We start from the raw sequence: 26,035 nt of genomic DNA on the forward strand, positions 1-26,035 counted from the left end.
TACAGAAACATTAAATCACAAAGGAAGGGCAAAGACAGAAGAAATTACAATGAAAAATAAACAAGCTGAAATAACATGATTTACCTGAATTTACAGGGACAGAACAGACAAGGACCCAGTACACTAGCTCCCAATCCAGAACTCTTCTTTTTATCTCATGACAATTACCCAAAACGATGCCTAAATTCTAGTCAGACATGACTGATGTGACTTGGCACACACACATGACTCCTCTCTCTTAAGAAGGAAACAGATTCCATCTCTACTTAGATTCAGGAAACATTTCAACTTCTTCTTGGAAATGTCTTAGAGAGATAAAGGTAGGCTGTTATATTATAATAATACCGAGTAAAATAACTACCAAATGCACAAAACGTGGCGTCAAAAGGTCCAGATTCTAGGTTCTTTGTGGTACTGGGTTGTAATCCAACTTTCCTCGTCTGTATAATGGAGAAAATAACACCTATACATCACAAGGGAACTGAATTAATTAGTAAGAGCAAATACATAAAGTTGCTTATAAAAACAAGTAAAATGCAAACCAAATAAACTCAGTTCAGGTAGTCTAAGGGCAAAGGGAAATGAAGAAGAAAGCTGTCAGGGCAGGTATCCTATTTTAGAAAAAGTTGTGTCAAAAGAACAAAGAGCCCTTCTCTTTCCCACTCTGGCCCCATTCTTCCGTCCCTGCCTAGCTGTTCCTCCAGAAGCTTCTAGGAAAAGGCTTGTGAGAGCTAGAGTTGGGGGTTTAACACAGAGTAAAAGAAGAAGGCATCAGACGAAGAACAACAACAAAAATACAAGTAATGTGGCCTAGCATTCTCAAACCAGAACTCTGCCTACTGTCACTTTAATAAAATAAACAGTACTTCATAAAGTAAGTGGTCCAGACATCACAAACTAGACAGAAAAACTAACTGTCCCCCAAACCCTAGTTCAATCATGAGAAAAACATCAAACAGACTTATGACAGAGGGGCATCCAACAATATCCCTGACCAATACGCCTCAAAACTGTCAAGGTTATAAAAAATTAGAAAAGTCTGAAAAATCATCACAGCTAGGAGGAGACTAAAGAAAAATGACAATTAAATGTATGGTTGTATCCTGGACAAGATCCTGGAATGGGAAAAGGATCTGAATAAGAAATCTGAATAAACTAAGGGATGATTTTAGTTAACAATAATGTACCAATACTGGTTCATTAAGTGTAACAAATGTATCATACTAATGTAAGCTGTTATAAAATAGAAAGGTAGGGGGGATAACACTCTATACTATCAGCTCAATTTCTGTATAAATTTAAAACTGTTCTAAATATATAGTCTTTTTTTTTTAAGTAGACATGCAGATATCTGACTATTCAGAAAAATTTGACCAAGCTCTCTCAGAACCACTACATTCTTAATGAACAACAGTCTGGAGTTGAAAATAGAAAATGGCAGGAAGTTTTTAGTCTGAGATCATCTAATCATTTGCCCAGGAGACATTTTGTGAGCAAAAATATTAATATGTTGGTTTTCTAACTTTAGAATGCATCAGAATCACCTGGAGGGCTTCTTCAGATAAAGACTGATGGGCTCCACACCGCCTGGAGTTTCTGAGACAGTAGACCTAAGTGAGGCCCATAAATTTACATTCCTAACAAGTTCCCAGGTCATATGGATACTGCTAGTCCATGGAGCACAGTTAAAGAACCACTATATTAACCACAACATATAAAGAAAAACCAAATGAATCCTTGAGTTTCTATAGTATTTACTGATGAATAAGGATAAAGGATTATAAACTTTATGAAAAAATTATCCAACTAATCTTTTTCCCAAGCAGGGAAAAAAAAATTTCAGCATATACAAGTTATAAAATATGTGAATTATCACATCACAGGAAAGAGTGAGATGTACAGTCTGCTGACAATGCAAGTAACACAAAATCGGCACAGATCACTCTTAAGGACAAATATCCAAAAATACTGTACTATATGATACATGCAGCCTATGACATAAACATGTATTTTAATGACAGCAGAGAAATGTGGCAGAGAAACAAAAGCTTTGGAACCTGTAAAAAGGATATTCACTGCTGGTTTTAAAAAAAGAGCAAAATATATAAGAGCAAAACTATAGTACTAAAGATGTTAAAATATGTATAACAAATCAAAGAATTTATCAAAGAATTAATCAAAGAATAAATAAATAATAGAAAAGCCTGTCTTACTCCATATAAAGTTGAAGTTGATTCTTTTAAAAATATATATCAGAAGGAGAAATTGCTGTTTACAGCTCAGAAGATGACAGACTACTGATCAAATTCTATATGGCAAATTTATATTCAAAGAGTTGGGGATTCTTTCTACTTATCTTTCACTTAATAAATCTGTATTTCTCTAAACTAGGCTACTGAATCTATTATACTGTAAATGACAGATCCCCACTGTACTGCAGTAGAAAGGAGATTATCCTATTCCAGCTTTCTCAATGATAGTGGCTTTCATGGCTAAGGTAGACACCAGCAGAATGTGGGTCCATGCAGTCAAGCCAGTGGAGTTATGGGTCCTGGGGTCTCCTGCTCACATCTCTTTTCAGGCAACACTTGAGTTTTGTTAAAATAAAGGCTAGAAATAAAATAATGATAGTAAAGGTAGTCTTTCTTTTTCTTCCCACCTGCTGTTCTTGAGCAGGATTTCTCTCCATTTTATCTCACTCCAGAACAAAAGCAAGAAGATAATTTTCCCTTGTTGACTCTAAGAACCTCTCCCCAACCCCCACCCCATTAATTAATTACATTAACTTTTGTGGAACAATTAACATTCTGCTTTTCAGTTTCAGAAATAAGTACCACTTTTCCCCATAAAATTATTTATTTCAGTCACTGAATGTACGACACCAAATGTCAGGATATCTCCCTGTTAGTACTCATGTAATTCATTTCAAAATAAAAAGCTGCTTCATCTATTTTTCCATTTACATTATGCTTATGAATCTTACCTAACTTGAGCTGTACAAATGAAAATACTGCATGGGCATCACTTTCTCCTATACTCTGTAAAATTCAATCCATCATGAAACTGCTTTTCATTTCAAGTAGTAAGTCAAGACATATTTAGATAAACTACCTGAAGGTGCTCCAACCCACGCCAGACCAAGGACACCATCATCAAAATCTCGATCTGTGAAAACGTAGGCCAAACAGTAGTCATCATGATTCTGCTCAGAATTCAGCTCCAGAAACTTCTCTACACCAATATTTGGAAAACGGAATGGATTTGTAGGGTCCTTCTCATCAGCAGTTGTATTGATCTAAAATCCACAAAACAATGATTTTAATAAGCAGCTAATGTCAGCAGAGCTTTAGAGGAAGTAGTATCCACTACTTAGTCAATTTTTTTTTTTAAGTAGCCATGAGGATAACTGAAGATTTAGAAAAATTTGACCAAGTTGGACAATATACTTGGGGCCCAAGGAAGTTGGGGCTAAATTAATGCTTCTACAGTTATTCCCACTTCCTCCACCCTATAGCTGATCATAGACACCAAAAAGAAAGAAAAATGGAAAGACAAGGTAGGGGAATTAAAACTGAGTAGGTTACATTTCTGAGCAAATATTCACCCCTTTCCTGAACACTTGGGATGAAAAAACAAGTTCTGCTTTCAAAATTTCTAATAAGGAAGTACAGTTTCTCAAATTTAATCATCTGATCAGTCTCCCTTAGTGCTGATCTCCTACATATGGTGATAAGTAAAGGATATAAAACCCTATTCTTCACCTAATTAGCAGAACATAAAATAGATATTAAATCCAAGACTGTCAATTCAGCAGACAGATCATATTCCTGGTTCTACTTGCCTAGAAAATCATGAGTCAAGCCCAACTAGCTTCAAGTTCAATTTTTTTCCCTGAATGTAAGAAATTTTTTTTCTTTGCCCATTTGTTTCTCTATTTCAAGCTGAATTCCTCCAGAATGTTTCCTTCAAACATTTTACTACTATACTCTTGGGGCAGGTTTCTCTTACACAATGTGAAGAATAATCCATTCTGATACCAAACTTCACCAAAACAAAAGCTTTTATTTATGAGTCATTACTTCTTTTCAGAGACCTCTGCCTATCTTTTGAAGTCCTAGAACAATTTGGTTTTCTCTAAGTAAGAGAATTACATATAAGACTGTTGACAGAGAATAAAAAGGAATATATATGAGAATAAACACTGCTTAGAAGGCAAATCTCAGTCTACTGAAAATATCAGTGATAAGGTAAGGCTATTACAGTCAATAAAATGAAAACTACAGGTCTTTTTATGATCCACATCTTTCAGTAAAACCAAGGGGTTTACAAACAGGGTGGCAGAAACCCCTTGAGGTTAACTGCCCAAGGACAGGTATGAGAACATCTGGTTTATCCATTAACAATTAATCAAAAACAATTAGTTATGGTCATATAACACACACACACAAATCCCAAAACAAGAACACTATGTGTTGTAAGTAGCCCATGCTTAGAGACATGCTACATATTGCTTCTCCCCACAAAACACAGAAATGAAATTCTGATACTTCTATAATATTGGTTATAAATAAAAACTGCATCTAAATTTTAGTTACCTATATTAAAAATGGGATGATGAATATTTAAATATATGCTTACAAAATATAAATTTCAAATTATTTAATGGGTCACAAACTTCAACTGATGAGATTTTAAACTAAAGTTTTAATCTTGACTAAAGGCCGGAAAAAGAACGAACCAACTGCCACATTACCCTTTTATGTACATGTGTTTCTTCATAATGCAAATTATTTTACTCAAAAAAATGTACCTTACTAAAACTTCTTAGGGTGTTCTCTGTTTTTCACTACTTTGCACTTTATTCCTCTGTCTACTAAACAGTAATACTTATACCACTTATCACTTTTATTTGCTCATTTAGATGTTTATATCACTCTCAAAATACACAAAAGCAACTGATTACAGTTCTTTATCTGTCTATAAACCATATTATTTCACCTCAAGACAACTCAATGTAGTATTTAATCATGTCACTTTTAAAAGTAAAGACCACTTCCAGTTATTTTTAAAAATATATTACACATGTATACTAAAACTATAATCTAGTCAATCATATTTTAAGAAATATAAAGAATTCTCTATGGGAAGTTCCCTGGAGATCCAGTGGTCAAGACTCAGTGCTTTCACTGAGAGGGCTAGGGTTCAATCCCTGGTTGGGGAACTAAGATCCTGCAAGCTGCATAGTGAGGCCAAAAATAAATAAATATATAATTTTAAAAAAAAATTACAATTTTTGTTAAAAATAAAGAAGTTCTGTGGAAAGTACTTTTGTAAAATGGTACTTTTAAAACATGGGTTATCTAGCTTATAAACTCAGATTCTTAAAAGCTATATACTTTGAAAGAATTCATATTTAGAAAATGTTTGAAACTCCTATTTTGTTAATAATTGAGTATTTACTTATTAACAATTTATAATATGAAAACTAAGAATCAGCATTTCTCAAAACGTGTACTGCAATTCTTTGGCGTCTCAGATGATGTTAATACAAAAAAGGCTAAATGAGCTTAGAAATGTATGGATTTCTTTCCCAAAGGATTTCTCAAAACCTGGAATGCATTAGTGTGCACTGTTAAATTTCAAGAGGAAATAGAATTAAGTGTTTCTCCAACTTCCAACTTTACTTAACCACTGTATCTATCCTTCCCTCCACTGGAGCATCAATGGGACACACTCTAAAGTATACTCTATAAGGGAAATCCACAGAAACTACAGAAACTGGGGAAATGTCAAGTACCAAGTCTCTAGTTACCAGAGCGCTTTATAACTAGCATGTTAATCAGACAAACAGAAAACAGTACTTTCTACCATACTTCTTCTACAGTCCAGATTAAAGCTCTATAGATTTCATTCTTAAGTCATTAGGTCCAGGTATCCACTCTGTGTGTATATACAACCCAAGAGTAAAGATAACCTGTATCAGTAAATACAATTTAAACTATTTAATGCATAAAAATGAAATAAAAGGCAAGCATTTTCATTTTGTAAACATGATCCTTATTGTTTCTCTTTTTGATGTTAACTATTGAAATTCCTTACTTACTCTTATGCGTTTCACCATGAAACTGATGTTACGGATTCCAGAGAAGTCTGTTGTCTGGTAAATGGTATCAATTGCTTTAACATGACTGGATATCTATTGATATTTTAAAAAAAGAAAAACATTTTAGGGGCAATGTTGAAACGTGAAAAATACTGTGAATTTCCATTTTCCAAATCAAGAATTATTCATATTCTACCACATTCAAATTTTAAAATGTCAATATCATATACTAGATGAAAGGATGAAAAAGATGAGTGAGCTGGAACTGAGAAGAGAAACTGAAGACTCTCCAGACTTTTCTCTGGCCAAAACCAAACATGCACTCTTGCCTCGGTCATATGAAACTTTGTTTCCTCAATTCATCCTGCAATGTCATACTTCCATGCTTTTTCACATGCTGCTGCCTTATACCTAGGGTTTTACTCCTTAGACTCAATTCAAACATATTCTGTGAATATCTCCCTGTTAGTATCAGGATACTCAGTCATTCTCTGACACAGTCTTTCCACTGCTGCACTGGTACACATTCTGTAAGTTTTGTCCACCACTTACTAGGTAGTAGGTACTGGGCTTCCCTGGTGACTCAGTGGGTAAAGAACCCGCTTGCCAATGCAGGAGACAGATTTGATTCCTAGGTTGGGAAGATCCCCTGGAGAAGGAAATGGCAACACATTCCAGTATTCTTGCCTGGGAAATCCCATGGCGGGAGGAGCCAGGCAGGCTACAGCCCATGGGGTCCAAAAAGCATTTAAGATGACTTGGCAACTAAGTAACAACAAAGGCTGTTTTAGGTGCTGGAGGTATAGTGGTAAACAAAACTGAGAAGGTCCCAAAAAACTTATAGAGATTTATTTTAGAGGGGGGAGAAAGGGAAGGAAGTAATACAAATATAAATAATATACATTCAGATTTTGCTAAAATTGAGAGAGACAAGCAGAGTGACAGAACACAGAAAAGATCCTCTTTTTACCTAGCTGACTCCCAACTTAACTCTCTGGCTTCTAAATCACTTTATATGAACCTTCCCATCTTCATTTACAAAAAGCATTCCTGCTACCACTTATGTGAAAATATACATGCATATATAGTTTCAAAACTACTTTCAAATAAATTATATAAACATAGAACAGCCAAGTAGAAGCATTAACAATTTTAAAAGGAGCCCAGTTTGCCACACATTGATAAAGAACATCATAACACTGCTGATAAAGTCCCTTATAAATCTGTGCTACCTACACTCAGCTTGGCTTAGTGATCCCTTATCCAATTCTTGGTTCTTTCTCCACCCTGAACACTGGCGGTTCAAACATTTCTCCACAGATGACTAATTAAATATCTTAGTTTACTAAGAGTTCATCTTGAGTTTCTGCTCTTTTAACCTTCAAACTTTTATATCTTTATCCATTTCTATCTTCCTCAAATGGTAACTCTTCCTTATGGAGTAACTTTCTTATATTCTTAACCCCAATCCTTACTGGATCTTCAAGAACATTGTCTTACATCAATTTTTCTTTTTCATATCTTACACTGCTTCTCTACTGGATCATTTTCCTCTTCTGACCAACTGCTCGTGTGTCCCCCTTTCACTCAAATATTCCATATTATTCTTAAGCCACCATATTTCTGGTTTTTCATGTCTCTTAAAACCCTAACTGTTCCTGCCAACCAATTCCTTATTGTTCACAATGTTTTCACCCTCACAACTTTACTGAAAGTTTGCTTAAAACACATCAACAATCTTCTGATAACTAAATCAACTAATATTTATAATCATTCTCTCATTTTTCAGCGTTCAGTTCAGTCAGGCAGTTCAGTCGCTCAGTCATGTCCGACTCTTTGTGACCCCATGGACTGCAGCACACCAGGCTTCCCTGTCCATCACCAACTCCCAGATATTGCTCAAACACGTGTCCACTGAGTTGGTGATGCCATCCAACCATCCAATGCCAAGCTTCCCTGTCCTTCACTATCTCCTGAAGCTTGCTCAAACTCATGTCCATTTAATCAGTGATACCATCCAACCATCTCATCTTCTGTTGTCCCCTTCTCCTCCTGCCTTCAATCTTTCACAGCATCAGGGTCTTTTTCACTGAGGTATAATCAACAAATTAAATGTAAGATATTTAAAGTGTATATCATGACAATTTGCCAAACATACACACTGGGAAAGGATCCCTCCCATCAAGTTAATTAACACATTGAAGTCATTCTCTTTGATATCTCCAAATACGACACTACTGGCTATGCATTTAATTTGAAACTTTTCTTATTCCTTGGTTGATTCTACTTTATCTCCTACCTCTTTTAACTATTACATTTTAGCCCATAATTTCTCTTCAATCTATTCACTATAAAGAGATTTTATCTCCCAGTTCCTTCCCTTTATATTTTATTCTCTCCTTCTCATTCTCTTTCCTTGTTTTAACTATCTCTTAAACCCTTAAATTCCATGCAGAAAGCTCAAGGCTAACCTCTCCCATGCTCCAATTTTGTATTTTCAATACCCTAAAGGGACAATCATATACATGGGTTTTTAAAACATGTCTAAAAGTAAGTTCATTACCACCAACAAAACAAGTTCACCATTTGTACTAATGACACCTCCACCATCTCAGTCTCAAATCCTTGGACTCAAAATGCATTCATCAAACTCAATGGATACCTTCAAAATGAAGGATATTTTGAAGAGTATCTCCAAAAAATTTATACTTTAATAAGGGTTTTTCCAGTAGAGTGAGAGTTGGACTATAATGAAAGCTGAGCACTGAAGAATTGATGCTTCTGAAACGTGGTGTTGGAGAAGACTCTTGAGAGTCCCTTGGACTGCAAGGAGATCCAACCAGTCCATCCTAAAGGAAATCAGTCCTGAATGTTCATTGGAAGGACTGATGTTGAAGCTGAAACTCCAATACTTTGGCCACCTGATAAGAAGAGCTGAGTCATTTGAAAAGACCCTGATGCTGGGAAAGATTGAGGGCAGGAGGAGAAGGGGATGACAGAGGATGAGATGGTTGGATGGCATCACCAACTCAATGGATATGGGTTTGGGTAAACTCCAGGTGTTGGTGATGGACAGGGAGGCCTGGCGTGCTGCGGTTCATGGGGTCGCAGAGAGTCAGACATGACTGAGTGACTGAATTGAACTAAACTGAAGGGTTGAAAAGATACAAATGCAGATAATAGTGTAACTTATAGAGTGGGCTTCTCTGGTGGCTCAGACAGTAAAGAATCTGTCTGCAATGTGGGAGGACCTGGGTTCTATCCCTGGGTGGGGAAGATCCCCCCAAGGAGGGCAAGGCAACCCTCTCCAGTATACTTGCCTGGAGAATCCCCACAGACAGAGCAGCCTGGCGGGCTGCAGTCCATGAGGTCACAAAAAGGCAGACACAACTGAGCAACGAAGCACAGAGCACACAGAGTGTTAAGTATAATGAGAATACAGACTAGAAATTAAATACGCTCACTAGGATTCTTCTACCTTTCTCTCCTTTAAGACCACAAATGATAATCTGACCCTCTTTTCAAAGCTAAGCTCCAGTGCCATCATCTTCTTCATGAAATCATTTTCTTAAATCTCTCTTTTGAACGACACTAAAATATCCTAACTGGTCTTTCAGTTATTTAAGTTCTTATCTTACATATTTTATCACATCACAACTGAAAATACATACTCATCACTCTTCCAAAATGAGATATGCACTAACTTTAACTTTTAGAGGAAAATACAGGTATAATGAAACAATATGAGAATATCAAAACTAAAGTAGTAGCAAAATTATAGATACCTGGGCGATCACAGCTTCTCGTGTCCCGTAATATTTAAAGAACAGATGATCAGTCTGAATATAAAGCTGACAGGTATTTTTTTCAGCTACAGTTGTACGTTTTTTCCTCAGGAGTTTTGGACCATTAATAGCATGTTCTTCTTGAGGTGTCTATATGTCAAAAGAGTTATTTCTGATCATTAGCATGTTTCACTATCATAATTTATATAATTAATGATATACATTTTAAACAACTTCATTTTCTACTTTATTATGTAAGACCATAGGTTATTTCCTCACACTGTTAAAAATTCCTAAACACCACTTCCAGTCTCATAACATTCTACTGTATAGATGATTTATTTATTCAAACAATTCTTTAACTTTGAAACATTTTCAAAACATACCATTTAATATGCAATCATGTGTGTGTGTATATAAAGCAAGTCTTACAGTAGTCTATAACACTTTGATATCTTCCTCTACCAATCTATCACCCAGCGGTGTCAAATTTAGCATCTAAGTACTTAGGGCATCTACCCACATTACCTCTAGTCCATCACATTAGCCCAAGCCACCATCACTTACTACCTACAGTACTGCAATAAGAGTGATGGGAATCCGTCTCTATCCATGGCTGACCTTCAATCTGATCTTCATACTGCAATCTTTTCAAAATATGATTTTGAAAATATTACCCATCTGCATTTGTATTTCAATGACTTCCTATCACTCTAAGAATAAAATCATAAACCCTTTATAAGCACCACCTAGTCAACACTACAGACTCTATTTACCTGTCCAGTTTTGTCCCATTCCACATTACTTCACAGAGAAACCTTACAACACTACCCAACTCTAGCTCTCTCTGCTACAGCTAAACAGAGCTTCTTTCCAATCCTGCAACACATCATCTGTATCCCATCACAGTATTTTGCACATGGTGATGCTGCCTTCCCTGATCTAGATAACTTCTTTCTTCAGACTTAGCAAAGGTTAGTTAAATCACCCATTTTACACCTCACAGAACCATGGACCCATGTCCATCACAGTTAATCATGTGGTTATTTATTTTCTGTCCCCAGTCCACCACCATTACTTCAACCACTAGCATATGAGTTCTGGAAAGAAGAAACTATCTCTGTGTTTGCTTCTTACTATACTGCTAGCTGCAACATACACTTAACAGGCAAATGGTAGACACTCTAAGTATTTGTTTAAAGAAGTAACACTGTTATTGAATCTAAAGATTTAAATATTTGCTGACATCTAAAAGCACCATGTTAAGTGAACTATAATGACAGTAATAGAGAGTTTAACTTAAATTTTAAGCCACGATTCCAAATTTACACTCACATTTTATAATTTCCTTCTCCCTTGACAACTCCATGTGTGTTCTCTTAGTTACTGTCTTCACTGTACTTTTACCTATTTTCACTCAGTACATCATTCTAGGATGGCAGTTATTGTTTCAGCACATTCCACTGTCTTCTGGTTTCAACTGTTTCCAATGAGAAATGAGCTGTCATTTTTACTGCTGCTTCTTTGAAGGTGACTGGACTTTTTAACTGGTTGTTTTTAAGAGTATATCTTTTGGTCTTTAGACTTTTCTAATACTGTGTAAACTATAATTTTCTTCATGAAAGATTTTTCCTGCACTAATAACAGGGTTTACTAAATTTGTTGTTTGATATTCTCTGCCATATGTGGAAAATTCTCAGCCACTATCTGTCTCTATTTCACTCTCATTTTTTCTCCTTCTGAGATACCAATTACATACTTTAAAACTTTCTGATGTATCACTATGTCTCTTAAACTCATTTCTGTATTTTCTACCCATTTGTTTCTAAGCGGTTTATTTTTTTCTTATGACATACTATCCAGGTCTAAGTTCATCAAATTCTTAGTTTCTGTTATTATATTTTTCAGTTCTAGAATTTCCATTAGGTTCTTCAGTTCACTTCCAATTTTCTGCTGAAATTTTTAATTTTGTCTTTATGTACTTGAACATACTATAAAGTCTGTATCTAAGTCTGATCATTTCATTATTCAGATACCTTTAGGTTGTTAACATGTCTGACACCTCATCTATACATTTTTGAGGGTATCTGTCATTTATCTTTCTTTTTAAATTTCTATTTCTTATTTTTTGGTCGTGCCATACCATGAGGCATGAGCAATCTTTGACCAGGGATCAACACCTTCCTCCCTGCAGTGTCTTAACCACTGGACCACCAAGAGAAACCCTGTCATTTAATCTTGAATGACTAATGTTTGGTAAATAATTTTTTCCCTCTCATTCTTCTACCATGTTGTCTCATTTGTTAATATGCTGATTATTTTGAACTGAGTGCTGGACAATGTACATGGAAAATCATAGACATAATCTGAGGCTTCAAGTAATGATATCTTTCTCAAGATCTATTAATATTTTCACTTCCGGCAAGCAATGAGGCTAGGTGCATTAGTAATCCTCCATTACCTTAATTCAGTCAGAGATTAAGAAGATGTGGTGAAAAACTCTAATCCCTTTGAGGGAAGGTAGAACACTTTCTGATTCACTTTTACTTCTAGAGAGCAGCCCTTCTTTCATTCACAATCTCAACATGAAGTCCCTAAACAGTACTTTTATCTTTAGCCTCAAGAACCTACTCAGGAACTGGAAGATATAGCTAGAGAAAAGGTAGCCTGAAGTGTCAGGGTCACTTTCCTAAGAGTCCTTTTTCTCCCCCTAAGATCTGGCCCACACTTCTTCAAAGTCCTGTTATTTCTCTAATGCCTTGAAATAAACAAACACATATGTAGATACATATATAAATAAACATAAACACATTTTTTTAAATATTCAAATTTTGACATCAGGTTGGTTTCTATTAGTTGTTCTAAGCAGGAGGACTACTTCTCTATTTTTGAAAACAATTCTTTGTCAATGTCATGTATTGTTAACATTGACTCAGAGTTCATAACTGTCTTCACTGTAAGGTGTCCTTCACTCTTAATTTTCATATAGTGAAATATACCAATTTTTCAGTAGTCAACGATTTCATGCCTTATTAAAGAGTTTCCCTATCTCAAAATACAAAATATTTTTTAATATCTTCTTTTGTCAAGTGTCTTTCCAAATGCCTTTGCCCATTTTTTAATTGAGGTTTGTGTATTTCTTTTTGAGTTCTTGGGCTTCCCCTGTTGCTCAGATGGTAAAGAATCCGCCTGCAATGCAAGAGACCTGGGTTCGATCCCTGGGTTGGGAAGATCCCCTGGAGAAGGGAAAGGCTACCCACTCCAGTATTCTGGCCTAAAGAATTTCATGGACTGAATAGTCCATGTGGTCGCAAAGAATCGGACATGACATTCACTTTGACTTTAAGAGTTCTTATTATATTCTGGAGAGGCCTTCTGTTAGATATACATACTGTTGACATTTTGCTCACAGTCAGTGGCTTCTTTTTACATTTTCTTAACTCTATCTTTTGAGAAGTTATTAATTTAACAAAGTCAAACTTGCGATTTTGGGCGGGGAGGGGGATGGGGGGGGGCTATTTTTGTATCCTAAGAAAATGTTTTCTATTCCAAAGGCACAAAATTTCTACGTTTTAATCTAGAAGTTTATGTTATAGCTTTATGCAGATTTATCATCAATTTTGTATATGGTGTAATGGTATAAACAAGCTTCCCAGGTGGCTCAGTGGGTAAAGAATCCACCCGCAATGCAGGAGACGTAGGCAGATACGAGTTCAATTCCCGGGTTGGTAAGATCTCCTGAAGGAGGGCACAGCAACCCACTCCAGTATTCTTGCCTGGAGAATCCCATGGACAGGGGAGCCTGGTGGCCTACAGTCCACAGGGTCACAAAGAGTCAGACACGACTGAAGCGACTGAGCACACAGCCCATAACAGTGTAAGTTGAGGTTCTTTTTTTTTTTTTACAGTACTATTTGTCAGACCTTCTCTGATAGCTCAGTAGGTGAAGAATCCACCTGCAATGAAGGAGATAACCGATTTGATTCATGGGTCCGGAAGATCTGCTGGAGAAGGGAAAGGCTACCCACTCTAGTATTATTGGGCTTCCTTTGTTGCCCAGTTGGTAAAAAAATCCGCCTGCAATGAAGGAGACCTGGGTTTGACCCCTGGGTTGGCAAGATCCCCTGGAGAACGGAAAGAATACCCACTCCAGTATTCTTGCGTGGAGATTTTCATGGACTGTATAGTCCATGGGATTGCAAAGAGTCGAATACAACTGAGTGACTTTCACTTTTACTTTCATTTGTCAGACCATTCTTCTGTCGTTTAAATTACTTTGGGACTTTTGTGAAATTTAACAGACCATATGGATATGGACTCTATTTTGTTCCATAACCTGTAATAAATCTATCCTGAGGTCAGGATGATACCATCTTGATGACTGCAGCTTTATAGTTAAGTCTCAAATTCAGGTAGTATAAGTCCTCTGGCTTTTGTTCTTTCTTGAAAATTGTTTAGGCTGTGGGTCCTTTATATTTCCACATAACTTTGAAAATCTATTCGTTGATTACTAGCTAAATCCTCACTAGGGGATTATACCTGATTCTTTCATTATAATCACTCTTCTCTTCTCTTTGTTATCAGTAATTTTTGAATATATTAGTAATAGTTGCTTTAAAGTCCTTGTATGCTAATGCCTGTAATTTCCAGTCTGTTTCTGTCTGGTTGTATTTTTTGTCCTGATCATGGATCATATATTTCAACTTCTTGAGCTTCTTGTCATCCAGCAATGTTTTCTAAACGTCTTACATTCTGAATGTTATATCACTGAGTATCTACATTCAGTGTCCTTTTTTAACAAGCACTATTGAGCTTAGTTATAATCAGCTCAATTCAGTTCAGTCTCTCAGTTGTGTCTGACGCTGTGCAACCCCATAGACTGCAGCAACCCAGGCCTCCCTGTCCATCACCAACTCCCGGAGTTTACTCAAACTCATGTCCACTGAGTCCGTGGTGCCATCCAACCATATCATCCTCTGTCGTCCCCTTCTCCTTCCATCTTCAACCTTTGCCAGCATCAGGGTCTTCTCCAATGAGTTAATTCTTTGCATCAGGTAGCCAAAGTACTGGAGTTTCAGCTTCAACATCAGTCTTTCTGATGAACACCCAGGACTGATTTCCTCTATGATTGACTGGTTGGATATACTTGCAATCCAAGGGACTCTTCAAGATTCTTCTCCAACACCTCAGTCCAAAAGCATCAATTCTTTGGCACTCAGCGTTCTTTATAGTGTTCTTATAGCGTTCTTCAGTTCTTTATACATGACTACTGGAAAAACCATAGCTTTGGCTACACAGACCTTTGTTGGCAAAGTAATGTCTCTGCTTTTAAATATGCTCTCTACGGTGGTCACAGCTTTGCTTCCAAAGAGTAAGAGTCTTTTAATTTCATGGGTGCAGTCACCATCTGCAGTGATTTTGGAGCCCAAAAAATAAAGTCGTTCACTGTTTCCATTGTTTCCCCATCTATTTGCCATGAAGTGATGGGACCGATTGCCATGATCTTACTTTTCTGAATGTTGAGTTTTAAGCCAACTTTTTCACTCTCCTCTTTCACTTTCATCAAGAGGCTCTTTAGTTTTTCTTCACTTTCTGCCATAAGGTTGGTGTCATCTGCATATCTGAGGTTATTGATATTTCTCTTGATTCTAGCTTGTGCTTCATCCAGCCCAGCATTTCTCATGATGTACTCTGCATATAAGTTAAATAAGCACGGTGACAACATACAGCCTTGATGTATTCCTTTCCCAATTTGGAACCAGTCTGTTGTTCCATGTCCAGTTCTAACTGTTGCTTCTTGACCTGCATACAGATTTCTCAAGAGGCAGATCAGGTGGTCTTGGATTCCCATCTCTTTAAGAATTTTCCACAGTTTGTGGTGATCCACACAGTCAAAGGCTTTGGCATAGTCAATAAAGCAGAAATAGATGTTTTTCTGGAACTCTCTTGCTTTTTCGATGATCCAGCAGATGTTGGCAATTTGATCTCTGGTTCCTCTGCCTTTTCTAAAACCAGCTTGAACATCTGGAAGTTCATGCTTCATGTACTGCTGAAGTCTGGCTTGGAGAATTTTGAGCATTACTTTACTATCCTGTGAGATGAATGATTTGTGCGGTAGTTTGAACATTCTGTGGCATTGCCTTTCTTAGGGACTGGAAAGAAAACTGACCTTTTCCAGCCCTGTGGCCACTGCTGAGTTTTCCAGATTTGTTGGCATATTGAGTGCAGCACTTTCACAGCATCATCTTTTAGGATTTAAAATAGCTCAACTGGAATTCCATCACCTCCACTAGCTTCGTTTGTAGTGATGCTTCCTAAGGCCCACTTGACTTCACATTCCAGGATGTCTGGCTCTAGGTGAGTGATCACACCTTCGTGATTATCTGGGTCATGAAGATCTTTTTTGTACAGTTCTTCTGTGTATTCTTGCCACCTCTTGTTAATATCTTCTGCTTCTGTTAGATCCATACCATTTCTGTCCTTTATTGAGCCCATCTTTGCATGAAATGTTCCCTTGGTATTTCTAACTTTCTTGAAGAGAAAGTTAGTCTTTCCCATTCTATTATTTTCCTCTGTTTCTTTACACTGATCACTTAGGAAGGCTTTCTCATCTCTCCTTGCTATTCTTTGGAACTCTACATTCAAATGGGTTTATCTTTCCTTTTCTCCTTTGCTTTTCACTTCTCTTCTTTTCACAGCTATTTGTAAGGCCTCCTCAGACAGCTATTTTGCTTTTATACATGTCTTTTTCTTGGGGATGGTCTTGCTCCCTGTCTCTAGTACAATGTCATGAACCTCCATCCATAGTTCTTCAGGCACTCTGTCTATCAGATCTAACCCCTTGAATCTATATCTCACTCCCACTGAATAATCATAAGGGATTTGATTTAGGTCATACCTGAATGGTCTAGTGGTTTTCCCTCCTTTCTTCAATGTAAGTCTGAATTTGGCAATAAGGAGTTCATGCTCTGAGCCACAGTCAGCTCCTGGTCTAGTTTTTGCTGACTGTATAGAGCTTCTCCATCTTTGGCTGCAAAGAATATAATCAGTCTGATTTTGGTATTGACCATCTGGTGATGTCCATGTGTAGAGTCTTCTCTTGTGTTCTTGGAAGAGGGTATTTGCTATGACCAGTGCGTTCTCTTAGCAAAACTCTTTATTAGCCTTTGCCCTGCTTCATTCTGTACTCCAAGGCCAAATTTGCCTGTTACTTCAGGTGTTGCTTGCCTTCCTACTTTTGCACTCCAGTCCCCTATAATGAAAAGGACATCTTTTTTGGGTGTTAGTTCTACAAGGTCTTGTACATCTTCATAGAACCGTTTGGCTTCTTCAGCATTACTGGTCATGGCACAGACTTGGATTACCGTGATATTGAATGGTTTGCCTTAGAAATGAACAGAGATCATTCTGTCATTTTTGAGATTTCATCCAAGTACTGCATTTCAGACTCTTTTGTTGACTATGATGGCTACTCCATTTCTTCGAAGAGATTCTTGCCCCCAGTAGTAGATATGATGGTCATCTGAGTTAAATTCACCCACTCCAGTCCATTTGAATTCGCTGATTCCTAAAATGTCTACGTTTACTTTTGCCATCTCCTGTTTGACCACTTCCAATTTGCCTTGATTCATGGACCTAACATTCCAGGTTCCTATGCAATATTGCTCTTTACAGCACTGGAGTTTGCGTCTATCACCAGTCACATCCACAAATGGGTGTTGTTTTTGCTTTGGGTCTGTCTCTTCATTTTTTCTGGAGTTATTTCTCCACTGATCTCCAGTAACATATTGGGCACCTAACAATCTGGGGAGTTCATCTTTCAGGGTCCTATCTTTTTGCCTTTTCACACTGTTCATGGGGTTCTCAAGGCAAGAATACTGAAATGGTTTGCCATTCCCTTCTCCAGTGAGAAGATAGGCAGCTAATTTACTTGAAAAGCACTTTGATCTTTCTGAAGCTTGGTTTTTCAGCTTAGTTAGAACAGGTCTGGAGTAGTCCTTTAGACTAGGGTGAGATTAGCCTATTCCAAGGGTGGGCTGGGACCTCTACCAAGTACAATTTTTGATAGTTATTTAGTTCATAGATTTCTCAGTAGTTTTTCTTTCTCGGGTAGTTTTCTCATAGAATCTCACCCTGTGTGTGCATAGGCTGGAATCCAGCTAAGATTCAAGGTGACCACTGTGCAGATATCTACAGCTTTTTGTCAGCCTAGCTCACTCCTTCTCCCAGGTACTATGTCCATAAATCCAGATTCGTCAGCCTTTCTGAACCTTTACCTATCTCTTCAATTCTGCAAGAGTGCTATGCATTTCATACTCTTCTTGAAGTGCCCTTCATTGTGCCATTCCTGAAATTTTGCCTCCAGTCAAAAAGTCATAGAAATCAGAGATATTTATTTCTCCTCTCTCAGGGATGTCAATCCTGCATTGCCTGTTGGCCAATATTTGAAAATAATTGGGACTTTTTGTTTTTGTTTTTGTTTTTCCAGTTGTTTTTTGCAGAATGGCTAGTTGGATGCCAGTTACTTTAGCATAGCTGGAAAGGGAAATTTCCACCTACTGTTCTACTAAGAGTTTCAAAGTTTTTGTTTTAGACATGTGGTACTTACCGAGTTTTGTTTTAAATATTATATGAGGTAAAGATACAACTTCATTTTTTCTCCAAATGGATAAATATTTTTGGGGGGCTCCATTTGTTCAACAGTCTCTATTTTTCCTTTGAGAGTTTATCTCTACCACATAACAAAGTTTCATATCTGTATGGATCTGTTCCTGAGCAATTAATTTTACCCCTCTGGTCAATCTGTTCATCCCTATGCTAACTAAAAGTACTCTCTCAGTTACTTTAGTAAGTTTTAATATCTTCCAGGGTAAATCTTTTTCTTGTTCACTATCTTTAGATGGGACTTATTTCTTCTTAGCCTTCACTTTTTCTTGAAACATTTTAAATCCATCAAGTGCTATGAATAATCATGTTGTAATTGACATGGAATTGCATTGAATCAAGAAATCAATATGAGGAAAATTAATATTTTTCTATTAGGTATCAGTTCCATTAATACAGTATATATCTCTCTATAATAAAATCAGTCACCTGTAACATTTCTTATAAAGTTTTACAATTTTCCTTATATAGGTCTTTCTTTGTTACATTTACTCTTTGATACATGATATTCTTGACACTATTTTTAATGATGTCCACTCTTGCATTACATTTTTGGTGGTCTACTGCTGATATAAAAAATATATATAACCTTCTTTTGTATATTAATGTTATATCTAGCCACTGATAAACTCTATTATACCTAGCAATCTATAGTTTCATCCTGTCTATCCACATTGCCAACACCTATACAAGTGACTATCATTTCTCAACTGAATAATTGCAACAGCTTCTAATTAATCTCCAAGTCTCTAGTTTTTCACCCCTAGCCTGAAGCTAAGAATTCTTTACTGGTACTGCTATCTCTCTGGCCTTGTATTCACTGTTCCTTCTCTTTCCATCTCTTCATGGTCAATCTAACTTTTGCTTATTCTTTTAGTTTCTGATTATTGTCCTCAAACACTTTCGAGGCTAGGTTAACTAGTCTTTTTGTGGGTAGAATACCACCCACACGCATTAACTCTTAACTTAATTCTCAATTTCTTACTACCTTCAATTTTTCTGTGTCTTCAATTAAACCATAAACTTTCTGAGGATAAGCCTTCATCTTAATTTCCACATATTCCCAGAAGCTGCCACAGATATTCCAGTATATGGGAGATCAATAGAAAATTGTTCAGTGAATATAAGAATAAAATCTCACTTAGACTTGAAAGACCCATTTGAAATGGTATAATCTTATGCCATTTTGCAGATTAAGAAACATACAAATTTGCATTTGTGACTCAAGAAATGTTAATCTACCCTACTACTTTTAGAAAGGATGTTCAAAATACATGATAAATGTTTTTACTATAAAAACAAAACTTTAAAAATTTTAAACTCATGTTTTAAATAACTACAAAACTATCACCTATAAATAAAATAAAAAAAGAATCAAAGGTCAATAGTCAACAGCAGAAAAACTTACAATTCAAATGTTAAAAGCACTGTGATTTTTATTAGGGTAACTAACCATCTGAGTTTGCTTAGACACATGATTTCCAATGGTAAAATGAAGATGTCCCAAGCAAACCTGGGGAAGTTGGTCACTCTAATTTTCATACTAATACAAACACTGACATTTATACGAAACACATGTTCAGATTGAATACTTTTAATTTTATGATAAATCATGTTAAAGAGAATATTTTGGACATGTTATGATTTGGGGGTCAAGCAGACTGTATTCAAATCTCAGGATCGTATTTTTTTATTATAAGCAAGTTATTTGGCCTCTTTGAGAATTAAGAAATATAAGTATTTCCTGACAATAGTATAAATATTTTATAAATCCTAGAACATACATCTTAAATGCAGAACCACACACAACTTCACTTTCATTTCTTAAACACAAACTTGTATTAAAATCTTACCTGTGTTACTTCTTCTACACCAGTCATCTGGTACTTCCTCATCCTTTCAAACACTGAATGATCTGCACAACCACCCTGTGGACCATATTTATGGGGATACTCTAAAACACAAAGAAGAAATGCTATTACTGTCACATGTTAAGATAGTACCAATTATCTTATAAACAAAAATGTATGTGTCATAATTCATGAAAGCCATAAATGCTTATTGAGCACCAATGGGAAAGGCATTATGCTAGGTATTCTAATTTTAAAATATGACAAGTAAGGACTTCCCTGGTGGTCCACTGGTTAAGAATCCATGCTCCCAACGCAGGAGGTCCGGGTTCGATTCCTGGTCAGGGAATTAGAACCCACAACTAAGAGTTCACATGCTGCAACCAAAGATCCCACATGACACAACTAAAACCTGGCATAGCCAAATAAATAAATAAATTTCCTTTTTTAAAAAGTTTGGCAGGTTCCAAAGTTCTCCTTCAACATCACGGGTCTCTAGGTTTTTTTCATATGACTGATTTGTGAGTTCTAAAAAAGACCAATAATCGTTCTTTATTCTGGGTTTAAATTTCCAAATGTTGCCCACTTCAGACATATAGAGCATTTTAAGACTGCAATTTACTTCATTTTGTAATTTATAACTTTCCCTTCAAACACATTAAATCTCCTATTCTGTGAATATATAAAACTACTTCAATCTGAACTAGTTAGGCTAATATAATATTTATTTGTTTGAATTCCTTCAATGAATACCAACTAGCCTTAAAGGAAAGTAATCTAGAAACATGCTACATGGCGTGGTAAAAACAGATTGAGTTTAAACTTCTTCAATGTATAATTCAAGTGAATGCTTTACAAAGCAATAACTATTTTATTATCATTTGTTTTCCTTTTCTAATTAAACAGTGATTAATTTTGCTTTAACTGAATTGTTTCTATTTACAGATAGCTGTTCAATTTAGTGTAGTCATTTAAAAGTTTATTTCACTCTCTCAGTTCACATACTTCTCCCTTGTTAAGGTTTGCCTTAGTTCATGAACATATTTTATAACTCTATCTAGTAGCCATAATTAAGAGAACTGTCAAAATAAAATACCAAGACATGGGTGAGAGGGGAAGCACTAAAACATCTATAAGTAGCTATAGTTATAATATACAGAATTATAATTAAAAAACACTTTCCTAAGTAAATCTAGAACCTAAAGTGGACACTAGTGACCTATTCCATCAGAAATACTAATTAAATATTACAATATAAATCTAAACTGGCTGGTAGGAGGCAGAGGTTATGCCTACCCAACCTACCTACACTGACACAGTAGCTCTGATTTAAACTTTAGTTTTTACCAGAAGTCAAGACTGCAACAGCTGTAAAATTCCAACCAATAAATGTGGAAGAAATGAGAGACTTAAAAATTTACCATTTTATAACTCCATTTGCATAAGCTGATATGGGCAAGGACCACCCCCTCCCAGGTGGCACCAGTGGTAAAGAATCTGGCTGCTAATACAGGAGATGAAGGAGACCTGGGTTTGACCCCTGGGTCAGGAAGATCCCCTGGAGGAAGGCATGGCAACCCACTCCGTATTCTTGCCCAGGAAGTGCCAGGGACAGAGGAGCCTGGCAGGCTACAGTCCATGGGGTTGCAAAGAGTTGGACACGACTGAGCAACTTGGCATTAAGGGGTACCAAAGCCATTAGGTCAAAATGTACCATAACAGGATATTCAAAGTTCCTGAAAGTATCACCCCATAGGTGGTGGTTTAATCATTAAGTTGTGTCTGACTCTTCTTGTGACCCTATGGACTGTAGCCCACCAGGCTCCTCCGTCCCTGGGATTTCCCAGACAAGAATACTGGAGTGGGTAGCCATTTCTTTTTCAAGGGGACCTTCCCAACCCAGGGATCGAACCTGTGTCTCCTGCACCGCAGGCGAATCTGAATGGCTGGAAATAGACAAACTGAGAACGGCAAGGGTAAAATTGGCACCAACTAAAGCAGCCTAGATTCCTGAGTCACTTCTTGAAAAAAAGCTGACCGATGATGAATATTCACATTAAGCTGTTACAGTAGTGAGAAATGGGGTTTCAGTGCCTTTTGTCGTTTAATTTGGGACTATCTGGTACTGCAGGCAGCATCACCTTATACACAGTAAAAAGTTTTGTTAAGGAGAATAGAAAAACTCATTCTATATCTGAGCTGCACTGGAATTTAGCAGTTTTCCTGTCACAGTCAATATCAAAATAATTTTGGCCCAGCATATCAGCAAATGTTTAGCAGTATTAGTATTTACCACTATTTCCTGCATATTTTCATCTTAAACTAGTTTTCATTTATCCCAAGATACAACTTTTGCCCCCCAAAAAATCAGTCATATGGTTAAGTCGAAGACTGATACCTACATAGACTCTACAAGAGTCAGATTAAACATTTTGCATGTCTAGAGAAATAAGTGCTATTATCATTTTTCAAACAGTTTTTTAAGAGAATTTACTAAATCAAGATTTTCAGTTTTAGAAACCAAAAAGCTGTGGTTCATTAGGAATCTAGTTATAAGTCCCCCACAAAACAAGTATGTCAAAACAACATTTTTTGTTTTCATATATAATTCAGTTTAACTAACACTTCAAAATAAAGTGAAATCAGTTGATATGCCTGATCTTATTCAAATTTAAGAAATGCCAAATATCATAATCATGACAGATATTAGGATTTACCTTTCATTCAAAGCATACCATAAAAGGTATTTTGAATCTCCTCCTACACAGGCATAAAAGAGCTGCTACAAAGTACTTCTAGAAGAGAAAATTTCCTCGCCAACACATAAACAAATTATATGTGTATAGCATTTAACTAAACATCTTACAAAACTGAGGAATGGAACAAAAATATCCCTATCTTAAACAACTGCAACATCATTTTTAATGCAATGATAAGGGAAGTCAACAAACAATATATATGTCTGATTTATATACAGTCAGCATTCCCTATTATATAGTATCCCAATAAACTATATCTTCCAGATATTAATAATGTTGAATACTAAGCACATTGGCACTCTGTATCATCAATATACTGGTACTGATGCTAGGCATGTGACCATTAGGATTAAGGTAATCAAGTAACTACTGGGTATCTCATCTACTTGATAAAATACATAGTTGATTTATATATGCAAACATATACATATATATACACATGTATGTATTTGTGACATCGTAAATACAGGTGATTAATATTAGAGTCAATCTCTTCCCTACCACTCCTCCATATGATCAGAAGTCAGGCAAGTACTGGTATAATACCATACCATCAATAAGCTAATATCAGCAGGAGTTGACAGGAAGCCAGCAGAACAACCATCCATATAGCAGGCTACTACTCCCCAGTAAAAAGGTAGCCTGGATTCTAAAGTAAGATTGCCCTGCCCCTATCTCATTCCTAATAGGCTGCATTTGGCTGGAATCAAGGGAGTCCTTAATGTTCCACAAAATCACTTCCTCTGGTCCATCATGACAGGGGTCAAGAGAATCATTCTGCAGCACTCTTCACCTCTATCAGCAGGATTCCAGCAAATACCAAGGGAAACCCCAGAACTCTTCCTGTTCATAGGAAGACATTCCCCTGACCCCCACTTCCTTAAACACTCACAACTATCTACCATTTTCTGCCTTGGGCCCATTAGCACTATTTTCATTGGGGTTCAGCTTGTATGGTCATGAGACTATACCACCAAATACTTCAATTTACTATAAGTTTTTGCAGCCTCCAAATCACTACTTCCCTCTATTATCTTATTTTTAGCTCCTAATTCACCATCACTCTCTCAGACACCACTCCATCATAATTCCTAGTGATTTCAACATTCAGGTTGATGACCCTTAAATACACTCATACTACCTTTTCTCCAATGGTCTTCTCCTAGCTCAGTTTCTCACTTACATGGTCATACTTTTGAACCTGTCAACACTAATTACTGAAACCCCTTCTTAATCTCAATTTCCTCATCCTACTTTCTTTCCACCACTCCTCTTTTCAGAACACTCCCCCTTAGACTCCAGCAATCCTTCAACATCTTGAAAACCCTTCAATCCACCAATGCTACTACCCTGTCCACTACTGGATATTCTCTTTCTCTTTATTCAGCTTAAATCCCAGAGTCAATTATTATTATAATTACTCCATTCATTTACCTTCAACTCCCTTGCCACCTCCACTTCCCAACTCTCAAACAAAACCTGTTAAAATGCAACTCTCTACTAAAAAAAAAAAAAAATTCAACTCTCTACCTATACCCCTCCAGTTCAATGGAGCTGGAGAAGAAAATGGTAACTATAATTGTTCTCATTCAAAAATTATAATCTGTAACTTCAAGCAGTTCCTTTATGCCACCTGGCATTTCCAGAGACCCTTCTCAATCCTATTTCATTGTTTAACTTTACCGCATTAGTTGTTCAGTCCCTAAGCCATGTCTGACTCTCTGTGACACTGTGGACTGCAGCACGACAGGCTTCCCTGTCCTTCACGATCTCCCTGAGTTTGCTCAAACTCATGTGCATTCAGTCGGTGATGCCATCCAGCCATCTCATCCTCTGCCACCCCCTACTCCTCCTGCCCTCAGTCTTTCCCAGCATCAGGGCCTTTTCCAATGAGTTGGCTCCTACCACATTAGTACAGGCAATAAAACTGACCAAGCAAGCTGAGACTATGCAAAGTGATCTTGATAATCAGCGGAGGAAATTACAACTATTCCATGACCTTCAAAAATTTTTGTCAAAGTACTGAAACTCTATTATTTATAAATGTGTAGGGAAATAAAAAATAAGACTATTTATATTTAGTACACCACAATATAAAACATTACAAACATCAAGAGTTAGTATATTTAAAAGAACTAAAGTGTTTTATTTCTTTGTAAATTGTATTTTATATATCATGAAGTTTAAATATACATTCTTTTGGAAAGCCTGATATTTAGGATTAAAAAAAAAAATTCCAAAGTCACAAAACAGTATTATATATGCTTCAAAATCTGTCAGCACAATACTCTCTCAATAGAAAAAACAAGAAACAAGTATAAAATGTTTCCCATATACTTTCAAAACTTCTAAAAGAGCCTATTTTCCCTGGTCACCACATAAACTATGAAAATGGACAATGACATTTCCCTCTAAAATTACTGACAATATAATCCCCATTTCTAGAAAAAGCCTTTGTTCGACTAATGAATAAGCCCTCATTGAGATGCTAAATCATAGGATGCACTGTAGTTCCCCTGAAAAGGCCAAACAGCATATTCTTTCACAAAGAATGAGTCATTGGTGTAGAATATTCAGCCTATTTAAAACAAAGATCAGCTTTAAATCTAAGGCCTTTCTTCCAGTTCCTTTGCATGCCAACCTCTTGCTTTTGCTTTGTTGTAGGAGGCACAGATATAAATAATACATATATTGTGATACCACCTCAAGCAGGAAATAGCTCTAATTAACTCTCAATCATCCACTTCAGGAAGGGGAAATATTTACAGTTCAGATCATCTGCCCCAACAGAGTCACACATAAAACACCCACTTCTCACTAGATACTAATTACAGTAGACTTAACATCCTCACTACTCCCAGCAAGCCATCCCTC

The 26,035-nt window shown here is 36.5% G+C and overlaps 1 protein-coding gene across 1 annotated transcript in view; it reads right to left on the minus strand.

Annotated features, from left to right (window-relative positions):
• The window catches only part of ADAM10 (ADAM metallopeptidase domain 10), a 139,613-nt gene that overhangs the window by 34,509 nt on the left and 79,069 nt on the right, over nucleotides 1-26,035 (minus strand). Inside the window, exons 5-8 of the mRNA XM_043921216.1 lie at nucleotides 20,406-20,506; nucleotides 9,889-10,038; nucleotides 6,104-6,196; nucleotides 3,112-3,295 (exon numbers count right to left, since the gene is read on the minus strand). Coding sequence (XP_043777151.1) covers nucleotides 3,112-3,295; nucleotides 6,104-6,196; nucleotides 9,889-10,038; nucleotides 20,406-20,506 — 528 coding nt within the window. The remainder of the gene's footprint in view (nucleotides 1-3,111; nucleotides 3,296-6,103; nucleotides 6,197-9,888; nucleotides 10,039-20,405; nucleotides 20,507-26,035) is intronic.

Source organism: Cervus elaphus, chromosome 12 (assembly GCF_910594005.1).
Source record: "Cervus elaphus chromosome 12, mCerEla1.1, whole genome shotgun sequence".
NCBI classification, from domain to species: domain Eukaryota; kingdom Metazoa; phylum Chordata; class Mammalia; order Artiodactyla; family Cervidae; genus Cervus; species Cervus elaphus.